The sequence below is a fragment of the Malus domestica genome, chromosome 15 (assembly GCF_042453785.1).
Source record: "Malus domestica chromosome 15, GDT2T_hap1".
Classification (NCBI taxonomy): domain Eukaryota; kingdom Viridiplantae; phylum Streptophyta; class Magnoliopsida; order Rosales; family Rosaceae; genus Malus; species Malus domestica.
Genome location: NC_091675.1, coordinates 33,594,522 through 33,615,539, shown reverse-complemented (window position 1 = coordinate 33,615,539; position 21,018 = coordinate 33,594,522). Strand labels below are relative to the sequence as shown.

At 35.6% G+C, this 21,018-nt stretch overlaps 1 protein-coding gene across 1 annotated transcript; it reads right to left on the bottom strand.

Moving 5' to 3' along the window:
- Positions 1-2,491: 2,491 nt before the first annotated feature.
- LOC103401650 (uncharacterized) lies at positions 2,492-10,254 on the bottom strand. Its single transcript, XM_008340363.4, has 7 exons — positions 9,996-10,254; positions 7,772-7,886; positions 7,587-7,657; positions 5,912-6,196; positions 5,684-5,762; positions 4,965-5,073; positions 2,492-2,742 (listed from the first exon to the last, which is right to left on the bottom strand). Exons 1-7 carry the CDS (start codon positions 10,026-10,028, stop codon positions 2,664-2,666), a joined length of 771 nt encoding a protein of 256 aa, XP_008338585.3. The 5' UTR covers positions 10,029-10,254; the 3' UTR covers positions 2,492-2,663.
- Positions 10,255-21,018: the final 10,764 nt, after the last annotated feature.

Genomic DNA, 21,018 nt, shown 5'->3' with positions numbered 1-21,018 from the left:
TGACCAGAGCAATCTAGCGAAAGTCACAAACTTAACACTTTCTGTTGTACCAAAGTCCTTGCTGATTTTGTGTATCAACAAGGTGTAAAGTCTGGTCCCGTCGATCCCCCTTCCCTTGATATGATACACAGGTCAAGGGGAAGACTTGAGTTCAGGGACGAAGTTGGTTCCCTTATTGAATTGTCGTGGTGTTGTGGGTATCTCGACCTCCATCTCTATCCGTGCAAGAAAAAAAAAGAATTTGTTGAGGCAGTGGGAATTTCAACAACTCAAAGAAAAGGACCGCGCTCCACCACACCACTTCCAACTCAAGGTACGACTGACTCTCTTAGAAGCAAAGGGCATTTTCAGTTCAACATTGTTGTACAAAATGAAGGAGGCACCACTAATGGAGTTACACATATGAGTGTCTTTAGTGGAACAAATCTTAATTTTTGAGCTTTGTATAGTTTTAGAAGAAAAGACCATAGCTTCAAAAACAATCCTTGAGAATGACGTACTAACATCCCCAATTTTTGTCATCTATAACATAAATGTAAAGGCTAAATATCCAAAATGGTCCTTGAGATTTGCATAATTCATCACTTTGGTCCCTAACATTTCAAATCAATAAAAGTGGTCCCTGAGATTGTCCACCATCCATCATTTTAGTCCTTCCGTTAAAAACTTCATTAAGTGTCCCCGGAGCTCTTGGTCGGAAGTTTGGGCAATTTTCAAAGCTTCGTAACTCAATCGTTTCTTAACCAAATGCGACCCATAATATATCAAAATAAAGATAGGAAAGTGTAGAATAAGATTACACCTATTTGGAAGCCCAATGACTGCCAGTGATTGCCGGAAAATAGCCTCAAAGTTGACTTGTCCGAGGGAAAACTAGAAAACTCGCTGAAAACTGGTTAAACTCTAAACGTTCATAACTTTTTCAATACTCAACGAAATCAAGTGATTCAAAAACTAAATCGCAACGAGATGAAGAGAATGGTACCTTTTTAGACGGCTAAATCACCTTGTTTTGGCTGGAAAACGGCTCGAAAGTGGCTAACTCAAGACCAAGACAGCCACTTAGCTATTTTCCAGCCAAACCACATGATTTAGCCATCTAAAAAGGTACCATTCTCTTTGTCTCAACGAGAAGTATGATTTTTGTTTTTGAATCACCTGATTTCGTTGAGTATTGAAGAAGTTATGAATGTTTAAAGTTTACCAATTTCCTGCGAGTTTTCAAATTTTCCCTCGGACCAGTCAACTTTGAGGCTATTTTCTGGCCATCTCAGGCAATCATTGGGCTTCCAAATAGGTATAATCATATTCTATACTTTCCTATCTTCATTTTGATATATTATGGGTCGAATTTGGTTAAGAAACGATTGAGTTACAAAGCTTTGAAAATTGCCCAAACTTCCGGCCAAGAGCTCCGGGACACTTAACAGAGTTTTTAATGGAAGGATCAAAATGATGGATGGTGGACAATCTCAAAGACCACTTTTATTGATTTGAAATGTTAGGGACCAAAGTGATGAGTTATACAAATCTTAGGGACCATTTTGGCTATTAGACAAATGTAAATAAAACTCCCTGACTATGGCATACTACCATCTAGGGGTAGATTTTTTTGCCAAATTACCGTATCAACCGAATTGCCTACTGTACCATACTGATTTTGTGGCAAACTTTTTGTGCCAATCGGTAATGGCACGGTATTATACTGAACCGAAATTTTTTGGTAAAGTATTGGTATTCGATATCATTACAACGACGTTACCATACCATACTGAAACATATAAATATATATAATATATAAATAAATAATGTATATAATATTTCAGTATGAGAAAGAAAAAAAGAAAAAAAAACCTTCAGACGCCTCTCACAACCACCTAAATCAACCACTACCCACCTACCAAATCCCCTACAACACCCCAATCCCACCCTTCTGAATATAAACTGGGGGAGCACTCAGAGCAGTTTGTGAACCCAAAAAAGTAAACCCCCCACAGCACCCCAAACCCGCCTTCAAAATCCCACCCTCCTGAATTGGGTTGAAGTAAAATACGTATGGGCCTTCAATTGGGTTGAAGGAAAAAAAAAATTAAATTGTGATCCAAAACAAAGTGGTAATTTACTATTACCATACCATACCAACCAAACTATTTGGCATACAGAAATTCAATATATCGAAAGTTTGGCACGATAATGATAGTCAATTTTGCCATACCAAAAATTTGGTATGGTAATTGGTACGAGGGTTTTGGTACGATAACCGTACCGAAACCATTCCTGCTTGTATAACACTTCCCACAAGTTTAACATAGTTTTAGAACCCGTGGCATCGAGCGAGTTCAGCTGCTTGTAAAACCTACCAAGTTGTTTATTGGAAATAGAATAAATATATTTTTTTTCAGTCAAGAATTCTAATGGCTGTTTCTTTTCAGAAACCAGTGGGTTAGAACTTTTTTTTTTTGTTTTTTCCAAGTTCCAATAGACAACTTGATTAGAAAAGAAGCACTGCCTATTAATATGCAGAGTCAAGGAGATTATCCAAAGTACAACTACGACACCGTGAAATATCCAATATTTACATTAGGAAGAAGGTTACTTCAAGACCGGTCCATGAGACGCAGCAACAGCAGCTGAGAAAGCATCCTGAATCAGATGGCATCGAATTAAACACGAATGAAACCATCTGCACTCTGCCTAACTCTCAATGTTAGGTATATCAAAATCATTGTCCCCAAACTTGACCTGCAAAACCGAGATTGTTGATCGTCATTCGTGTTAAGTCCAAATACTTACGCATATCAATACAGGTACAGATACTTCCAAATTTTCAATCAAAATATAACTCATTTCACCAAAGCGATACAAAATAGACAAAAAAACGCTTGATACCTAAGTTCCAACCCACAAAGCGCGCCTTGCTGTAGAGCAGCAGAATAACCGCAAAGATATAAAAAGATCAAACAATAACAAGAAACCACGCCGACATGATTCAAACCAAACTTCAAAATACATGGAGAGGAAGTGCTAATGTAAGTATGAAAAGATTAATATACTTTAGATTCCTTTAAAGCCTACCCTATTGCTATCTGCAGTTCCCCATTCTATTTCAGATCCAATGTCCTGATTTTTCCTCCGTTTTTCTTCTCTGATAAAGGGCTCCAGCCCAGAACAAACCTGTATACGAAAATTAGGAACTGAAAGAAACATAGAACCTAACCAATGAAAGAATTCAGTTGATGGTGTCTTCCTAGTACATTCAACCAGGTTGCAAGTTGAACTTTAAGTCCATTAAAGAATTCTCCACGTCATCAAAAGCTCTGCTGTTCCAACCAAACCGTAAGCACCAAAAGATGCAAAGAGGGATAACTTTTTATTAGCTTTTAGACGCACCCCTTTGCGCAAACAGCAGGCCAATTCAGAATATGAAGGTCCATAACTCCTGGTTATAGAACAGTAGACAAGAGAAGGGCCACCGATTCTGCTGATGCCTTACTTTGAAAGCAACAATTACCAAGACACCACAGATTTTTTATAGCTATAATTTTCAGTAAATCGGTACCTGGTACTGGGGTTCCAAATCTAATTGCATGCTGAACAACTAGAATCCCACTACAAAACATGGTCTCCCTCATTGAACTGGTCTGTGCCGACTAGAAACCCTGTATTTTCCAAGCACTTAACACACCATGCCACTGATACTCACTACCCATATCTCTCATGTTCATCTTAAAAACTAGAATGGTGTTTCCCAACAAATCCAGCAACGTATTACATCCCATCTATTTCATAATTTTTGAACTTTGAAGCTCAATATCAAAAGCAGACACATTGGACCAAGAAGGGTGAACAAAACAACAGTGTATCGACTCTTTCACCCTGATTGGCCAACAATCTTCACTATCCCATCATGCTTTCACTCGGAAAAAACCTTATCTTCCTCTATTTGAAGCAATTTTCCCCTGCTTGTTGAATTATAAATGGCACAGGTTCGGCATTACATTTTTTGTAGTGGGCATCCTGTTTTTGGCGCAAAGCTTTTCCATAGTAGGAGGCGGTCATGCAGCCTCTTTCTGCTTTCTAGGGACCAACCTTGGTAGAAGAACTACAGAGACACTGCAGTTTATGCCCGTTATGGGTTATGCAAAATCCCCAAATGAAGGAGATGAGGTTTTGATTGTGTATGTAGCTTGTGATATCATACTGTGGCATCTATTTCTATCGGATGGACATCTAGATATGAAAGGGGCAATCTAGTCATGCAAAAAAACCCAAAATTCAACTGTAGCTCAGCCATCAAGCAAATACAGCAAGCACAAAATTTTAACTGTACCCTAGCAAGTACAATCTAATTTGCTGCAAAAATGTTCATGCCCTAACAAAATGATTGAATCATACGTTGAATCATACCAAAGGAAGTATAAAAATCATTGAATAAATAATAACTTCAGAATTTTACTTCTCAATCAATAATATTACACTCAAATATATATATATTACACCTCTAAAGAAGAAAGGTAAGAAGGAAGATCTGAGGTCTACTTTGGCCTCTTATAACATTAAGCATGAAATGGAATCTGAGAACTCAATAAACTATGTTAATGCAAACTATTTGAAAGCTTTAATATTCAGATTCATCAAACCCTAAGATAAAATGCCCCTCCATCCTACTATTGTTCTGAGAATTATATTTTGTCCAATCGAATCAAGTACTAATATAAAGCTAGTGATAGTAAAACGTAAAAAGTAGAACATTAAGCTTTGATATTGACGGCAAAACATGAAAAACATTAAAATGTCAATATTCCTCATCTCATTGTTGTCATGATAAATTACACTTTGTCTGATCAAGTCAACTACTGGTTTAAAATACTCATGACATGTAGTAAAATTAAAGTATTCTGGAAGATACATTTAAAATATTTTTAAAGAAAATATTTAAGCAGCTTGTTTGTTTTACTACTTACAAGATTGAGAACAAGAAGACGACTTTTCTGGAATCAAATGAGGCAGTGCGTTTGCATCTTTTCCACCGGTTATTTGGTGCTTCATGAATTTTCTCAGTCACTAGGTTATCTGTTGAAATATGAGAATAAAAATCAACTTCCCATTTTATTAGAACGTGATCATCCAGCCCAAAATCAATCGGCAGTGGATGGAGAGACTCTAGATCGTTTAAACTACTATGCAAGGCTTTAATTCCCCAATAAAAGAGAAGTTTTATGGACAAGTCAAACATATGTATCTCTTCCATTAAAGTGACAGATGCCTCAATCTAGTGCTGCTAGAGAAATTGATTATATCGATGCAATATGCATCGATATACAGAAGACCCTGGAAGATTCAACATATTATGGTCTTAACGAAGAAAAAGTAAATAAATGATAGCACAGAATCCTGATAAAGGGATCATCCACAAGGCATGTGGAAAATCTGTACAAAAGAATCTGTATAAATTAAGACTTATCACCTGGATTATCATAACTTAAGGCTTAAAAAGATAAGTGCAATATTCAACCCACTACATCCAAGTAGAAAACATCGTTAAGCCTTTTTAAGGGCTTGCTCACCAGCATAATATTCTATTCTTTTAGCTTGCAACGATGTATCGAAAAAGCAAGGCTCAATGATTAATAATTTAGAAAATAAACAGTACAAATTTGAAGGTATAGAAATGCTTACACACCTCTTGAAATGCCATGGTTGAATAGAAGCTGCAAAAGTTTCCCACCAACGTTTAGGCTGGGCTGTCTCCGAAACACTCTCTGAAAGTGTTATACCAATGATATTAAAATTATGACATAAACAGAAAATGTCAAAATATAGTTGGTATGAAATTTTTGGACCATCTGGAGTTTCAAGTTTATTCTAGATAATATCATATAGCATAAAAACATGACCTATTGTAACTTACAGCTAGTAAGCCCTCGCGTTTTAAACTTTCAATTGCTTCCTCTTTGGATTCTGGTGCTTGAATATATCCCTTCTCCAGATCTATCTCGATGATGCATGGGGGATGAGAATCTTCCCTATTTGCTTGTAAATCATTGCAGTTCTGGCAACTCAGCTGAGCATCCATGCACATCTGACTTTTAGATGAATTAGAAACTTCTGAAAAGTTCAAAAATCCCAATACTGAAGGGCATTGTCGACTGTTGCTTTCTGTGGCTAACATTGAAATGCTATACACATCTGTGGCCTTCACAAACAGAAAACTTCAAAATGTTGTAAATTGAAACAGGAAAGCCTTACTTGAAACAACATCAATGAGATTTTGTTAGCATAATCAATACTGACAAATAGGGAAGTGCCTTCGCCCATGAGCGGTAGGTCTCGGGTTCGAGACTTGGGAGCAGCCTCTCCATAAAATGGGGGTAAGGCTAGCCGACATTCACCTCTCCCAGACCCTGCGTAAAGCGGGAGCCTTGTGCACTGGGTACGACCTTTTTAATCAATACTGACAACAGAATGAGGAAGCTGAAGTAGATGAGGCTTCAGAAACCCCGTGTCACCAACACGGGTCATTGAGAGAATCCAAAAACAAAAATTAATTTATTGATGTACTTTATAGCATAATCAATAAATTAAGAAAGTGTGCCTGGACCCGCTTATGCGTTTGCCTGGACCTACTTAGGTCACAACTCTGACTTAGACTTAAAATCGATAACTCCATTTGCATTTTAATTTTTCAATAAAATGTAAGAGACTTATTGAATACTTGGATGAACACTCATTATATGCTTGTTCTCCATGTTTTCGATATGTTCTAATACTTTATAATTTGTATGGCATTTTATTTTGCAATTTATGTATCCCATTTAATTATGTGTGTTTTTAAGTATAAATAGGCACTTATTTATACAATACATAATCAATTTACTTAAATCTGCCTAGGTGCTAGGCCCCAACCCGTCACCCAACTAGCGCCTAGTATCTTTTAGAACCTTGGAAACAACACATAGTGGGTGAAGTCAAATGGTTTTGTCTAGGTATTTGATGAAAACATCAATTTATTCATACATGTCTATATATCATCTGTTGGATAAATGCAAGCAATATACACTTAGATGTCAAAGTCTACACATATTTTTAGTTCCTAATGTAAGACAAAATCACAAATCAGTTGGTGCATTCATATGTTTGGTTTATCAAGTGGCCTTCTGTGATCTAATGATCCAAACCTTCCATTTGTTAACACTATCAAAGGACCACCCTTACGAAAATAAAAATAATTATATAACTAAATCCGAAGACATTTAGTCACTAAATATAATCGAATAAATAGACACACAGTGTTCCCAAAAACACTGAAAATGATAATCAAATGGTCCAACGACTTCCCTTTCATTTGATTTTTTGCAAGGATATGATTCTTAAATAACGTTACCAAAATTTAGAGGGTCTGGATCATTGGATCACATTGCAGGATGGACCCAACAATGCTCTCCTGTATACTTCTTGGAGAAAAGGACCCCTCTTAAAAAGGGGACTATGCTTTAAGTATTAAAATAGCAATGAAACCCATACAAACCTATAAATAGCATAAAACTATTCCAGCACAATTTTAACTGTTTGAAGGAGGAACTTACATCTGAGACGTGAAAGGGATATTTTAGCTTTGCTGGAAGGTGAGCCTTCTCTAACAGAATAGGCTGAATATCTGAAACGAAATGCCATAAATGTTGAATAATTTAAGAGAGCGTACATAGCCATTAAATCAAACTAATTGACTACAGCTGTCTTTTTTCCTTGGTGTAAAGAGAGAGAGAGAGACCTAGAGAGCAATGACGGTCGACCCCATCAATAGTTTGCTTTGGCAACTTAAAACTTGAACAGCTAGCAGGTAAGCTGCAACCTCTATCCACAGTTCCTTGGATGTATGGTTTCCCCTGCCAATAACATAGGGGTTAGATGTATGCCTGCTTAAAAATATAGCTCAAAATAAAATTTTAATCCCAACGTATGGTATTGGTTGGAACAAATATCATGTCTGGAACAACACCTGTGTCATACGGATGATTTCCAAGCCTAAGGAATCCCAAAAACTTCAAAACAAGGAGATAAAATTGTTCATTTTTTTTCCTGGTTGCCTTTTCCTCTTTTGGCCAATATAAGGGTAGATATATTTAGACAACGTTTTTTTAAGAATTGATTTTATCCACTCTATCGCACTCAAACATTCATTCTTACACTAAACAAGCAAGACATACAACATTAAGCACCTGAATCCAACATTTGTGCTTAAGTCATTTTGGCAACGTCAAAGCGATAACATATAACACCATAACAATACATATCTCAGAAACGCTTTCCTGAATTATATGGATGGTTACCGAAGAATAATCTGAGGCAAACTTAATAATAGAGAAAGACGACATTGACTTGCCATTCGAAAGTTGAACAAGCAAATTACAATCTCAAGCAACATAACATACAGGAAAGCACTACGCAACCTTGATGAGAAAGGGCTGTCTAGTAGTTAGCCTTATATCATATCAGTGTGATTATGTGGATGTGGACTGTTAGTTGCAAGTTAGTTAGGCTTAGTCATTCAAGTCTAAACCTTGATTAGTTGACAGCTGTAACAATTAGTTAGTCTATTTATGATTAGCTGGTTGATAGAGATTTTCATTTTACTGTTCGTGGGTGGGTGGACTAATGGAAAATCATGTTGTAAAGCCATTGTGTTTTGATCTTTGGAATGAAGGGAAAATCAAAGGGAAGGTTAGTAGAATTAGAGCTGTCTTTACAAGTCTTGGTGTTGATAGTGATTGCATTCAGTGGCAAATCTGATGAAGGGCTATGGGGGCCCGTGCCCCCTCTCGATGTTTTTGGGTTTAGAAAAAAATATGCTTAGTTTTAAACAATTTGAAGAAACTGCCAGAAAATATCTCTTCAATTTTTCTTCGTGCAATAGACGAGTTCAACAAAAGCCAAACAACATCAACATCTCTCCAATGCAACTCTATCACTCAATTCTCATCTAAACCCACTGGGAGGCCGATATAAAAGTTGGTTATGGTAGCTCAAGAAGGTGAACATGGAGAAAACCTATATGTTTAAGATAATCTTACCAAGATCAAAGATTTATATAGTAATCAATGTGAAATCAGAAAACATGAAAGGGTTTTAGTGAATAGAGCTTGAGAGAACCAGCGAAAGCTCAATGAAGAAAGTTGAGATTCCACCGTAAACCAATTGAAAATATGGGGAGTAGCCCAATTACTTATAAGCACATGAATGTCCTTCTTTTCCCGATGTGAGATTAATAATCTCAACATGCCCCCTCACGTGTGGCAAATTTTCAAGTTTAGCACGTAGACAACGCAAATCAAGTCTAGCACGTGGACAACACAATCAGGGTGACGTGAAACACGTGTGGCTGTTGGGCTTCATTCTGATACCATGAAGAAAGTTGGTTCCACAATAAAATTAATTGACAAAACAAGGAGTAACCCAATTACTTATAAGCACATGAAAGGTCCCTCTTTCCCCAGTGTGGGATTAATACTCTCAACACAACTGAACTTGATTAATTAGAACTGAATCAATCTCAATGACACATACACATATCAGCTAAGCAGGAACTAGCTGTATGTATAATGTTTTGACCCAAAAAAAAAAAAAAAAAAAACGAAATAGCTACGCTCCAAGGCTATCTATGAGAAACTAACCCACAAAATACTAAACATAAAAATATGGGATAATCCAGATTATCCACCATCGAAGCCATCAGAAAACCAGCTTTGTAACTGTAATGCAGTTTCAACAAAACCAAACCCATTTCAATTCAAATCCAAATAGGTGAGAAATGACAAATTAGGTGCAGAAATCGTGCATATAAAGTTGGGTGCCTCTGAAACTCTAGCCGGAGTGTTAGGTGAAAGATGATTTGTTGTTTCAACATGGAAATTTAAATTTCTGAGTAGGTGAAAGAGTAGAGAAATTCAAAATGCTACCTAAAATTATACAGAGAGAGAATGTGATAGGAAAAATACCTCATTGGAATCGGAGGTATTAACAGCCGCCATTGCAGCAAAATTTGGAATTGCGGAGAGATAGTTCTTCGTCCCCAATCCCAGTCACCCACTACTGCTTGCCTTTCAAGTTTCAGCAATTTCAAGAAGATAGAGAGAGGAGGGAGAGAAGGAGAGAGAAGTTAACGTTACACAAGTTACATGGGTACTCGAAATGGATGAAGGAGGAGAAGGAGCGCTTTGCTTTTCTTTTTTGCTTTTTTCTTTTTATAAATGGCGCGATTCGCCAGGTAAGGCTACTGGCTGTGACGTCGTCCCCCACTTAAGTCGACAAGTTCCATCCCTTCATCGTTAGTGACCATTTTGCCCCTTTGCTGTTTTTTCTTCCAACCATAAATTGAACTTACTTTATTCTTTTAATAAAAACAATATATGACTCTAAGGTCATCTTCAACCGAAAAATCTAAATATATTCCATCCAAAATTATAGGTCTGCAGGAAAGTATTTTTAAATGAACAGTATCAGATCATACTTATATATCATCTCCAACCGAATAGGCTAAACATAGTTCCCTTAATAATTTATTAGTTTTCAGTTTATACTTTAAATTTATTGATTAATTTAATACCATTCAATGTTTTCAAACTTTGTCGTTGAATTTAGATTAATTATTGCAACAGAGGAGCTAGGACCCAAAAAAGGGATTAAGAGGAGGCTACACATGACTAGTTTAATGTCTCTTTGGCCAAATAATGGTCTGGTGAGCTCCATAAAATTATAACTCAGTCATTGGTTAGAGATGAGTTTTTATGCAAAATCATTTTACTTTTTGGCTTTTGGACCTTTAGGCCATCTCCTTTCGACTGATTGGTGGTCATCTCCATTGGCCTAAATGTAATCATGTTTTTTGTTTTTGTTTGATTTATTTAATTTGATGATAAAAAAAAGAGTGTTTGAAGATCTAAAAATGGTGTGTTGAAATCACACCCAAAATTTATTGAAGGAAACCAGATCTAAAATTAGTAGTCTAATTCACCATTGATTTAATAGAGTTTTAACGAAACACTTTCGGTATTGTTGTTCACTTTAACGAAAAATGATAATTTTACTACAAAATATCACTCCTGGTACTATTCACTTACAACACCTTTTTATCCTTTGGATTAAAACTCAAACTTTTCAATCTCTTTTCATTAGTTTTAAATCAATCATCCTACTTCTTGAACAACTGGACTAATCCATGTCATTTAATTTTTATGATATTGACGCAAACACAATATAAACACATAAAACATGGAGAGATACATGTAAATTATAAAGAGAATATGGAAAAAGAATGAAGGGCATAATAATATTTAGACAGACCTTGAGGCTTGAGCAATTTGGTGGAATACTTTGTGTGAGTGTCAAATTTGTCTTGATGTAGCATTTTTGTGCCCGTGAAGATTAAAGTAGAAGGAAAAGGTTTTGGCACGGACAATGAGACAAAAAGTGGATGGAACATGAGACAGACTGGAGAGGGTCACGGGTTCTTCTAAGTTTCAACTATTTCAAAGACCGTCTTCAAAAACAAACCCATGTCTATAATTTGACCCCAATACCCACGGTTTAATTCCGTGGTATTTATCAAAATAATATTCTTATCATCTATTACTATTTGTATTACCTTTAATAGAGACGAACTTAGTATTACGGACTAATGGTATTCATCTTTACTTGTAAGTGAGAGGTATTAGGTTCGATTATCGCTAAAGACAAATTTGAACCACATTATTGCTAACCCGACTAAGTCCACCTGCTCTTTCTTAATGTAGATAATATCGTTTGTTCGAAAAAAAAAAATACATATATGTGTTGTGGACCATACCTCTATTAGAGATAATACAAATGATCTCTTAATGTAGATAATATCGTTTGTTCAAAAAAAATAGAAAAGACTTATATGTGTTGGTGGATCATATCTCTATTAGAGATAATACAAATGATAGTACAAATAAATGATAAGTGTAGCATTACTCGGTATTTTATATTTTATATTTTAATCGCTAAACATTTTTTGGTTGAAAGATAAGTATATAATATCGTAATCTCGTTATCTTGGTTGTGTAGTGATAAAAATACCTATGGTTACCTATTATTAAATGAAATATTAAAAATTGAGATTAAAATATTATGATTTATTAATATTATTTTTCATTTATAAGTGAAATGTCTTAAGTTTGATTAACATAAATTACGATAATGTATTATATTCCTGGTTGAGTTTAATACATAATAAGTGACTAACTCATTTAGTGACATAGCATGATCTCCCTTCCTTTATTATAGAGTATCTCTTCTCCTTAAGAATAAAATATTGATGTATAAAAAATAAAAATAAAATAAAAATTGAGATTAAAATATTAAAAACGCATTTGTTTATTTTCTACCATTGATAATTTGATATTAAATCCAAGGATAACAATAGAACCTCTATGTATATGATCAATATCAATAATGTGTTGGTGGCTTTGGTGGATCTTGAATTTTAGGGCCTTGTCTGGATATGATTTTCAGTCAAACTAGACATGAATCTTGTTCACAGTTAGATTCTAATACTTTTTTAGTATATTAAGAGGAACTTATGGTATAATACTCAACATATCCACACTATGTATTGTTTAAATTAAATAAACCATATGGTCATTTGAAATGTAAAGATGCAATTACTCCTTTTGATGCCAATAGCAAACTAAAGAAAAATAGTGGTGATGCTATATTTCAACGTACATTATGAATTGTACAAGGCCTAATATAGCATACTCAGTGAGTAGATTGAGTAAATATACATGCAATCTAGGGCATGATCATTGGGAAGCTTTAATTTGAGTATTGAGATACTTAAAGCATACAATGAATTATGGATTGCCTTATACAAGGTATCCTCCTATGCTTTGATAATATATATATCAAATTCGCTTGTCTTTTGTTAGTTAGTTCCTTATATTTTTGAGCTATTTACTTTGTTTTTGTGTTTTGTTGGATTTTTCAAGCAAAGAAGAGAAAGATAGCACAAGTGAGGTTTTAAATAACAAATTCATCAAAACTGCCTATGCAGATTAGCTGACTTTGGAAGCAAGTTGCGAACAACTTAGAATGAATTAGATAATGAGCCTTATATGCTTGGAAAGCTACAGATGTTTATTTTATGGTTGCTTATTAGCATTTTTCTAGAAGAATTTATGCCCGTTTTAACACTAAGAGGTTTCCAAGAGGCTGAGCAGTTTGTAAATGACAAGAAGCTATGAAAGCAATAAATCCTAGCAGCCAAAACTGATGCAGCCAAGAAAACCACAAGTCAGCTGACATCTATTCAAATATCAAAGGAAATGGAATTAAAGATGAGGATTAAGTGGAAGTTATTGGCATAAAGGCTACCCAAGGAGTTACAATTGTTTTACCATTTCGTCTCACTTATTGTCATCACTAAATGGCTATTTAGTTAGGTGAGTTATGGAGAAGAAAATGATGCAGCAAGGATGTGGTTTAAAGGAACATTGGGGAGGAAATAAAGGAGAGCTTACAGAAATTTTTTTTTTTAAAAAAAAAAGCATCAGCAAGAACGATGTAGGTTGCAGTAACAAGGAAGAAAAAGAGGAAAAAAGAGGCAGCAACATTGGGAGAGAAAGGAAAGAGGAAGGAGGAAATCTTGGCATTCTCTTTTTTCGATTTTATCTTCTTAAACTCATGTCTTAAATTTGGTCTAATTTGAGTATTATGAATAACTAATTTCCAGAAGTTAAGGGCTGTTTTGAAGCCCCGAATATGATTGCAAGTTTGCTATGACATTTCATTTCAATTTCTTTTATGAAAGATGAAAATTGATTCACTACTTATGTCAGTGATGAATTCTTTATATGCTTTTTATGGATGCATACTTAGTAAGCATATCTATGATTCTAATGTTATGAATATGTGTGTGCATACCCTTGTTGAATGAGGACCATCATATATTCCAAAGTAGTACTTGTTAATTGTGATTAGCATGTGAACCAATTTCTAGGATACATAAGACAACGACAGTACTTACGATATATTGTGATGGCTCAAACTATTTTCGTTCTTAATTATTTTTACTTGTTAAATCTATGAACACGCCATTCTAGATTGCATACTAAGGACTAAGTTAAGTTAAAAATGTCATTCTCTTAACATACTACATACGAAAGAGTAATAGGTTATGTTCTAACATTGAACCGACCTAAGCATCTTCATCAAGAAATAAAAGGAACTTGAATGAGATTTGCATGATTATTTGGTGGTGGATAGCACTCGCCCTAACTCGTCTTTTTTAACTTGTGAACTACAATCTGTTTTTATTATTTAAAATTCGTTTGTCTTTTTTTTGTTCTATTTAATTAAATAGAAAATCAACTCCAAAAATCTCAAACATTTGTGCGAGCGTATCTCTGTGTGTCTAGTTTTTGCATATAAAATTTCGTTGAATTTAGATTAGTGTAAGTCAGTCTAATAATTATTTTTCAATGGCTAGTCAGTAGGGACAGCAGCCCAGTTTTTGTGACATTTTAAGTAGTTAGATAAAACAATCTTATGTGGGAAAGACTCTTATTTTCATATGCTACAATTGAAAAATCTTAGTGTTAATAAGGAAAATCAATAGGACATTTGTGTGCTACTTTGTGGTGTGTTTTGAATCCTATCATGTTTGAAGGATTTACTGAAGCGAATGGAATATCCAATAGTACCGATACGAAATCCACAAGTGGATATGTATTTACTTTGGGAGGAGTAGCAGTATCTTGGAAATCTTCCAAACAAACATGGGTAGCACGATCAACGATGGAATCAGAATTTATAGCTCTCGATAGGTTGGAGAAAAAGCTAAGTGGCTAATTATGTTTTGTGTTGATGCACAAAATCAGTGAGGACTTTGGTACAACAGAAAGTGTTAAGTTTGTGACCTTCGCTAGATTGCTCCGGTCACTAGTGTGGATAAGTATGTAAATGGATAAAGACAGGGAAGCAAACACAAGATGTACGTGGTTCACCCATATTAGCTACGTCTACGGAGTAGAGGAGCTCTAATTAATTGTGAAGGGTTTACACAAGTACATAGGTTCAAGCTCTCCTTTAGTGAGTACTAGTGAATGATTTAGTACAAATAACATTAGGAAATATTGTGAGAGAATGATCTCTATTTATAGAAGAGAGTTTCTAGTTTCATTCTGACATTGACATGTGTCATGTTGTGATTGGCTTCTGATGTTGACACGTGTCGCGCTATGATTGGCTTCTAATATCGACACGTGTCGCGTTGTGATTGGCCTCCTGGTTGGAGGGAAACTCTTCTGGGTCCTTGACGGTAAAATGTTTTGATTAATATACACAACTAGTTGGAAAGAGTTGTGTGGTTTTAGATACTTCTAAAAGGTATTTGAAAGGATATGAAATAGCCTATATAACTGAAGACTCAATTTCAACGTAAATTATCTTTTTTCCTTTCTATCACTCCCATACAAAACCTTATAGAGAGTAAACACACATAGCAATTCGCCATAATTTTATAATCTGGTGCGAATTGTATGATTAGATAGTTATATCATGGTCGAGTAGACGTCATCGAACCACAAGCATAAGAGTGGGACAAAAACACTGTTCAAATGACATAGTTTTTGCGCTAGCCTCAATTTGTGATTCAATCAAGTTAGTATCATTTTATTTCATGTAATTATCTCTGTTATTTCATTCTGTATTGCAAGTATTTTTTGTTAATAAAGAATTAGTATTTCAAGTTTTGTTATTTTTATTTATCTCTGAATTGTTATCCAACAATCTTCGAACAATATGGAACAATCAGGAGCTAAACCTTATTTTGAAAAGCCTGAGAATTTTGAGGGTGGAGACTTCAAAAGATGACAGCAAAAAATGTTGCTTTATTTTACAACTCTGAATTTGGCCAATGTCATGCGTGAAACTGTGCCTAGTGCAGAAGGAGACAATATTTCAGCAAACACTTTCAAGGCTATAGATCCCTGGAATTATAATAATTTCCTTTGCAGAAACTATATTCTCAATGCATTAGATAATTTGCTATATGATGTCTATGTGATATTCAAAACAACCAAGGAACTTTGCTAATCACTTGAGAAAAAGTATAAACTCGAGGATGCTGGTTCAAAAATATTTTGTCGTGGGCAAATTTTTGGACTACAAAATGGTTGATTCCAAGTCCATTGTCTCTCAAACTGAAGATCTCAATAAAATCATCCATGACATTCATATTGAAGGGATGGTGATCAATAAGTCTTTTCAGGTGGCTTATTTCATTGAGAAATTGCCACCCTCTTGGAAGGAATTCAAGAATTATCTCAATCACAAACGCAAGGAGATGAGCCTTGAAGATCTCATTGTAAGGTTGAGAATTGAGGATGATAATAGAAAGAATGAGAAGGGCCTAGTATGAGTAAGCCAAGATGAATATTGTTGAAGGAGGTTCATCAAAGCAAAGGCCAAAATTCCAGAAAAATAAGAAGGAAAAGAACTTTGTCCCTAGTGTGAAATGCAAAGATTTCAAGAAGATTAAGGGAAGTTGTTGCGTTTGTGGAAAGCAAGGCCATAGGGCTCAAGAATGTTGCCATCGAAGGGATTAAGGTCTTCAAAATCAAGGCAACAACAACCGAGCAAACCTGATTGAAAATAATATGGACATCTTGGCTACAATGATTTCTGAAATCAATCTTATATTTGATCACTCTGACTAGTGGATAGATACCAGTGCAACTCACCATGTATGTGGTGGCATAAATATGTTCTCTACATACCAGAAAGTCGAGGGAGACGAACAACTGTTTATGGGAAATGCGTTTGCATCTGTTGTGGCTGGAATAGGAAAATGCGTTTTGAAATTCACGTATGGAAAGGAATTAGCTTTTCTTGATGTGTTGCATACACCCGATATAAGGAAGAATCTGGTTTCTAGTCCTATCCTTAGTAATAAGGGATTCAACCTAGTTTTTGAGTCCAATAAGTTTGTACTAACTAAGGGGGGGAATGTTTGTGGGAAATGGTTACCTTGCTGATGGCTTATTAAAATTGAATGTACTTGTTAATGCGATGAATGAAATAAAGAATGCTTCTTCTTGTATTGTTGATTCGTCTAATTTATGGCACTCTAGGCTAGGTTATGTAAATTTTCGTTCTCTTTTTAGAATGCATAGTTTAGGTTTGCTGCCCAAACTTGATTATTTAGATAATATTGAATGTGAGATTTGTACAAGATCGAAGTTTGCAAGTCAAAGATTGAAATCAGTGCATGAAAAATCCAATGACTTGCTAAATTTAATTCATAGTGACTTGTGTGATTTTTGATCATATCCAACTCGTGGTGGAAAGAACTATTATGTTACGTTTATAGATGATTTTAGTAAGTATTGTTATGTTTATTTACTTCATAGTAAAGAAGAGACCTTGGATATGTTTAAGACATATAAGGCAAAAGTTGAAAATCAACTTAACAATAAGATCAAAGTCTTAAGGTCGGATAGGGGATGAGAATACAAGTCTCATGCCTTCGCTGAATTTTGTGCCACTCATGGCATAATTCATCAAACAATAGCTCCTTATACACCGCAACAAAACAATGTTGTCGAAAGGAAAAACAGGACTTCTGAAGACATGATAAATTCCATGTTGATTAGCTCCACTCAATTTGTGGGGTGAAGCTTTACTGCAAATACATTTTTGAATTGAATTCCACCTAAAACGATAAAAGAGTCACCATATGAATTATGGAAAGGAAGAACCCCAACGTATAAATTGCTTAAAGTGTCGGGTTGCCTGGCAAAAGTACAAGTCCCGTTAGAACAAAGTTAGGGCCTAAAACTATTGATTGTGTTTTTATTGGTTTTGCATTTAATAGTTCAGCTTATAAATTCTTAGTTTTTCATTCCGATGTAAGTGATATACATGTCAATACTGTTTGAAGGACATAGCTTTTGCGCTAGCCTCTATATGTGATTCAATCAGGTTAATATCATTTTATTTCCTGTAATTATTTCTATTATTTTATTCAGTATTGCAAGTATTTTTCATTAATAAAGAATCAATATTTCAAGTTTTGTTATTTTTTTTTTTTTTTGAATTGTTCTCCAACATATTGTAGTATGATTCTGTTTTAAAGGTTTGATTTATGAATCTTGGGAAGACACTACAGAATAATAGGTAAGGCAACAATATTATCTTTATGCAATCAAATCAAACCGTAATTTTGTCCTGCATCAACATAATATACAGAATCACAAATTTGTCCATAAAAAAAACAAAAGAAACTCCATGCTACTTATTCTCTTTTCTTGTTTTGGTGGATAAAATGCACTGAAATCAAACCAAATGTAGGCATACTTCGTCTAAGGTGATATAGGAAAAGTAAGGGAGAAGGTTTTAATGATTGGCGAAAAAAAAACATGCATAAACTGTACGTGTAGTTCCATGATATATGTACAACAAGTAAAGTAAGAAAATTCCTTTAAGAATCCAACCAAATATGCAAAATTCTACAAAATAAAAATGTAAAAAGAACACATAAGGAATTCATAAAGCTGTAAAATGAAAGAAAGAAATTAAGCTCTAAGGGATACGAAAATGAAAATTGAACCTTAAATTATCAAAAAATTAAGAAAACTTTAAAGCCAAAATGTACATACAAAAATCGAAAACTATTTAGAGCATACGTGCCATGATGTGACAACTTGACCCTAACTTTACGATTTTATTGATTTTAAATGAGTAAAATTACGAAAATGCCCTTGAGGTAAAGGCGTTGATTCTTGTTGGAGCATCATCTTGTGCCATGTGTATGGCTGAGATGGAAAGAAGATGAGAGAAATGAGGGAAATGAGAGTAAGAGACAAATGAGAGGGAAGAAGAAGAGGGGCAGGGGAGAAAGAAGAGAAAGAGCATTGGCTGCCCAATCAGAGAAGAGGGGGACGTACCAGTTAGGAGAAGAGGGGAAAGAGATGGACCAATGGGAAGGAAGAGAAAGGAGAGAGAAGAAAGGTGCAGAGCACCCAACCTGGACCCCTTGCAACCCGCACCCAAACCGTTCGACCCGGAGTGGTTTCCGACCACTTCTGCCATTTTTTCAAGCCAAATTGCCCATCTACCACCTGTAACCTTTTCCAAAACATCCCCTCTACCATTTCTGCCCAAGATCGTGCGGTTTTAGGTTCAAACTCCCGAGGAACTTCACCGGAGCACCGGAAGTACTCGACGGCTATTCTACCGTTCCGACGAGTTTCACCACCCACCACCACCCTTAATCAACTCCCCTTGGACCCAGGAACAAGACCCAACCAATGGTAGGGGCGGCGGAGCACCGGCGACGGCAAATCGAAGCTCACCAATTCTAGGGTTTTCGAAGGGTGCGAGCTAATTTGGGGCCTTTCTTCGCCAAATTGGACTTGGCCACAGGTATGAAAATTGCTCCCCTCGTTGAGACCTTCATTCCTGTTAAATTTGATAATTTTTTGAAATAGTTGAATTTTTCTGGCGAGTCGGGGCGGTCGGCTACCTTGTGCGGCGGTGCGTGGGCAAAAACACCACTTGACATCCCTACGCTAAAATGGGTGCCCCAATTCCATATTAGACATCTGATTGACGAAATTCCGTTGTTTGGTTATAATTCCGTTAAGGGCTGCCACTTGGTTATTATATGATTCGATGATCCGACAATTGGATCGTCACCAAACTTTAATATGTTATAGTACGTAATAATTGAGGGCCATAGGAATTGACGGATTAGGAATCCGACTTACAGATCTTCCCAAATTGAATTTCTAAGTTTGTAAAATAAACATTGATAGCAACCTAATTCTACTAATTGGTAGAGATCCGACCGTTGGATCATAAAGGAGTTTTAGTATGTTGTTCTAGAAGCATAATGTGGACTTTGGGAAGTTACGGATCGAAAATCCATGGGCGGATGTTCCATATTGACTTGTGTAAGGTTGTGGACCCTCTTTAGTGTATTTCGACGTACTGATTCCGAATCCGCCATCCGTTTTCCAAAATTCAACCATTGTAGGATAGTTTCTTTATTAGCCGTACTTTGTACGAAAACGCGTAATTTCATTAACATGTTATATTTACCTAAATGGTTTCGTTTCTAGGCGAAATGAATCGCAAGGACTCTCAATGCTACAAGACGGGTTCGACTCGACGACATGATCTGTGAGTGGGTCTTTTCTTTGATATATATATATATATATATATATATATATATATATATATAGGTTAGTTTCCATATACACAATTATTAATAAATTCTCTACGTGATTGCCATGCTTAAACTTACGTTTATAAGAAATGCCTTATTGTTGGGAAATGATGAAATAATCATACGGGATGCACAGGTAAGCTTCCTAAAAAGGGATGCCCTAATTATATTTATGGTCATGAATAGTATGCTATTGACTAGAATTGCTGAATGGTTGTGGCATTATTATAATTATGTTATTTGCTCATCGTTTGCTACACCGGTGTTAGTGCTCACCCAGGGCCAAGGCCAGTCTTTCACGCATATGTTCACATCCGCACCGCACTTTCGCCTTGGATCCAAGAAGGTGCCAGTCCTGTCGTATAGGTTGCAGTAGGCAACTCCAACTCATATGTGACCGCAAATAGGGCCAGTCTTCATGTGATTGTAGCGCTAGAGTGTATATTATTGTTACACCCAATCATGTTCATGTTAGAATACCTCTACATGAACTCATGTGTCAACATGTGTCGATGAGCACTCAATATGATATGTTTACTTAGGCAAGATTATGTGTTATTGGTTGTTATATGTTCATTTACGCAATATTGTGACATATGGCAATCTTATGATTTTGCAGGCTATGGTAGGTATTTTCTTACTATACGTAGTATGTATATTTTGGAAACTATATTTGTTTTACGGCAAGGGGCTACAATGTTTTCAAAAAGGTTTTTATAAAACTTTATTTTCAAGCCCACTCACCCTTGTTTTTTTTTGCCCCTCCAGGT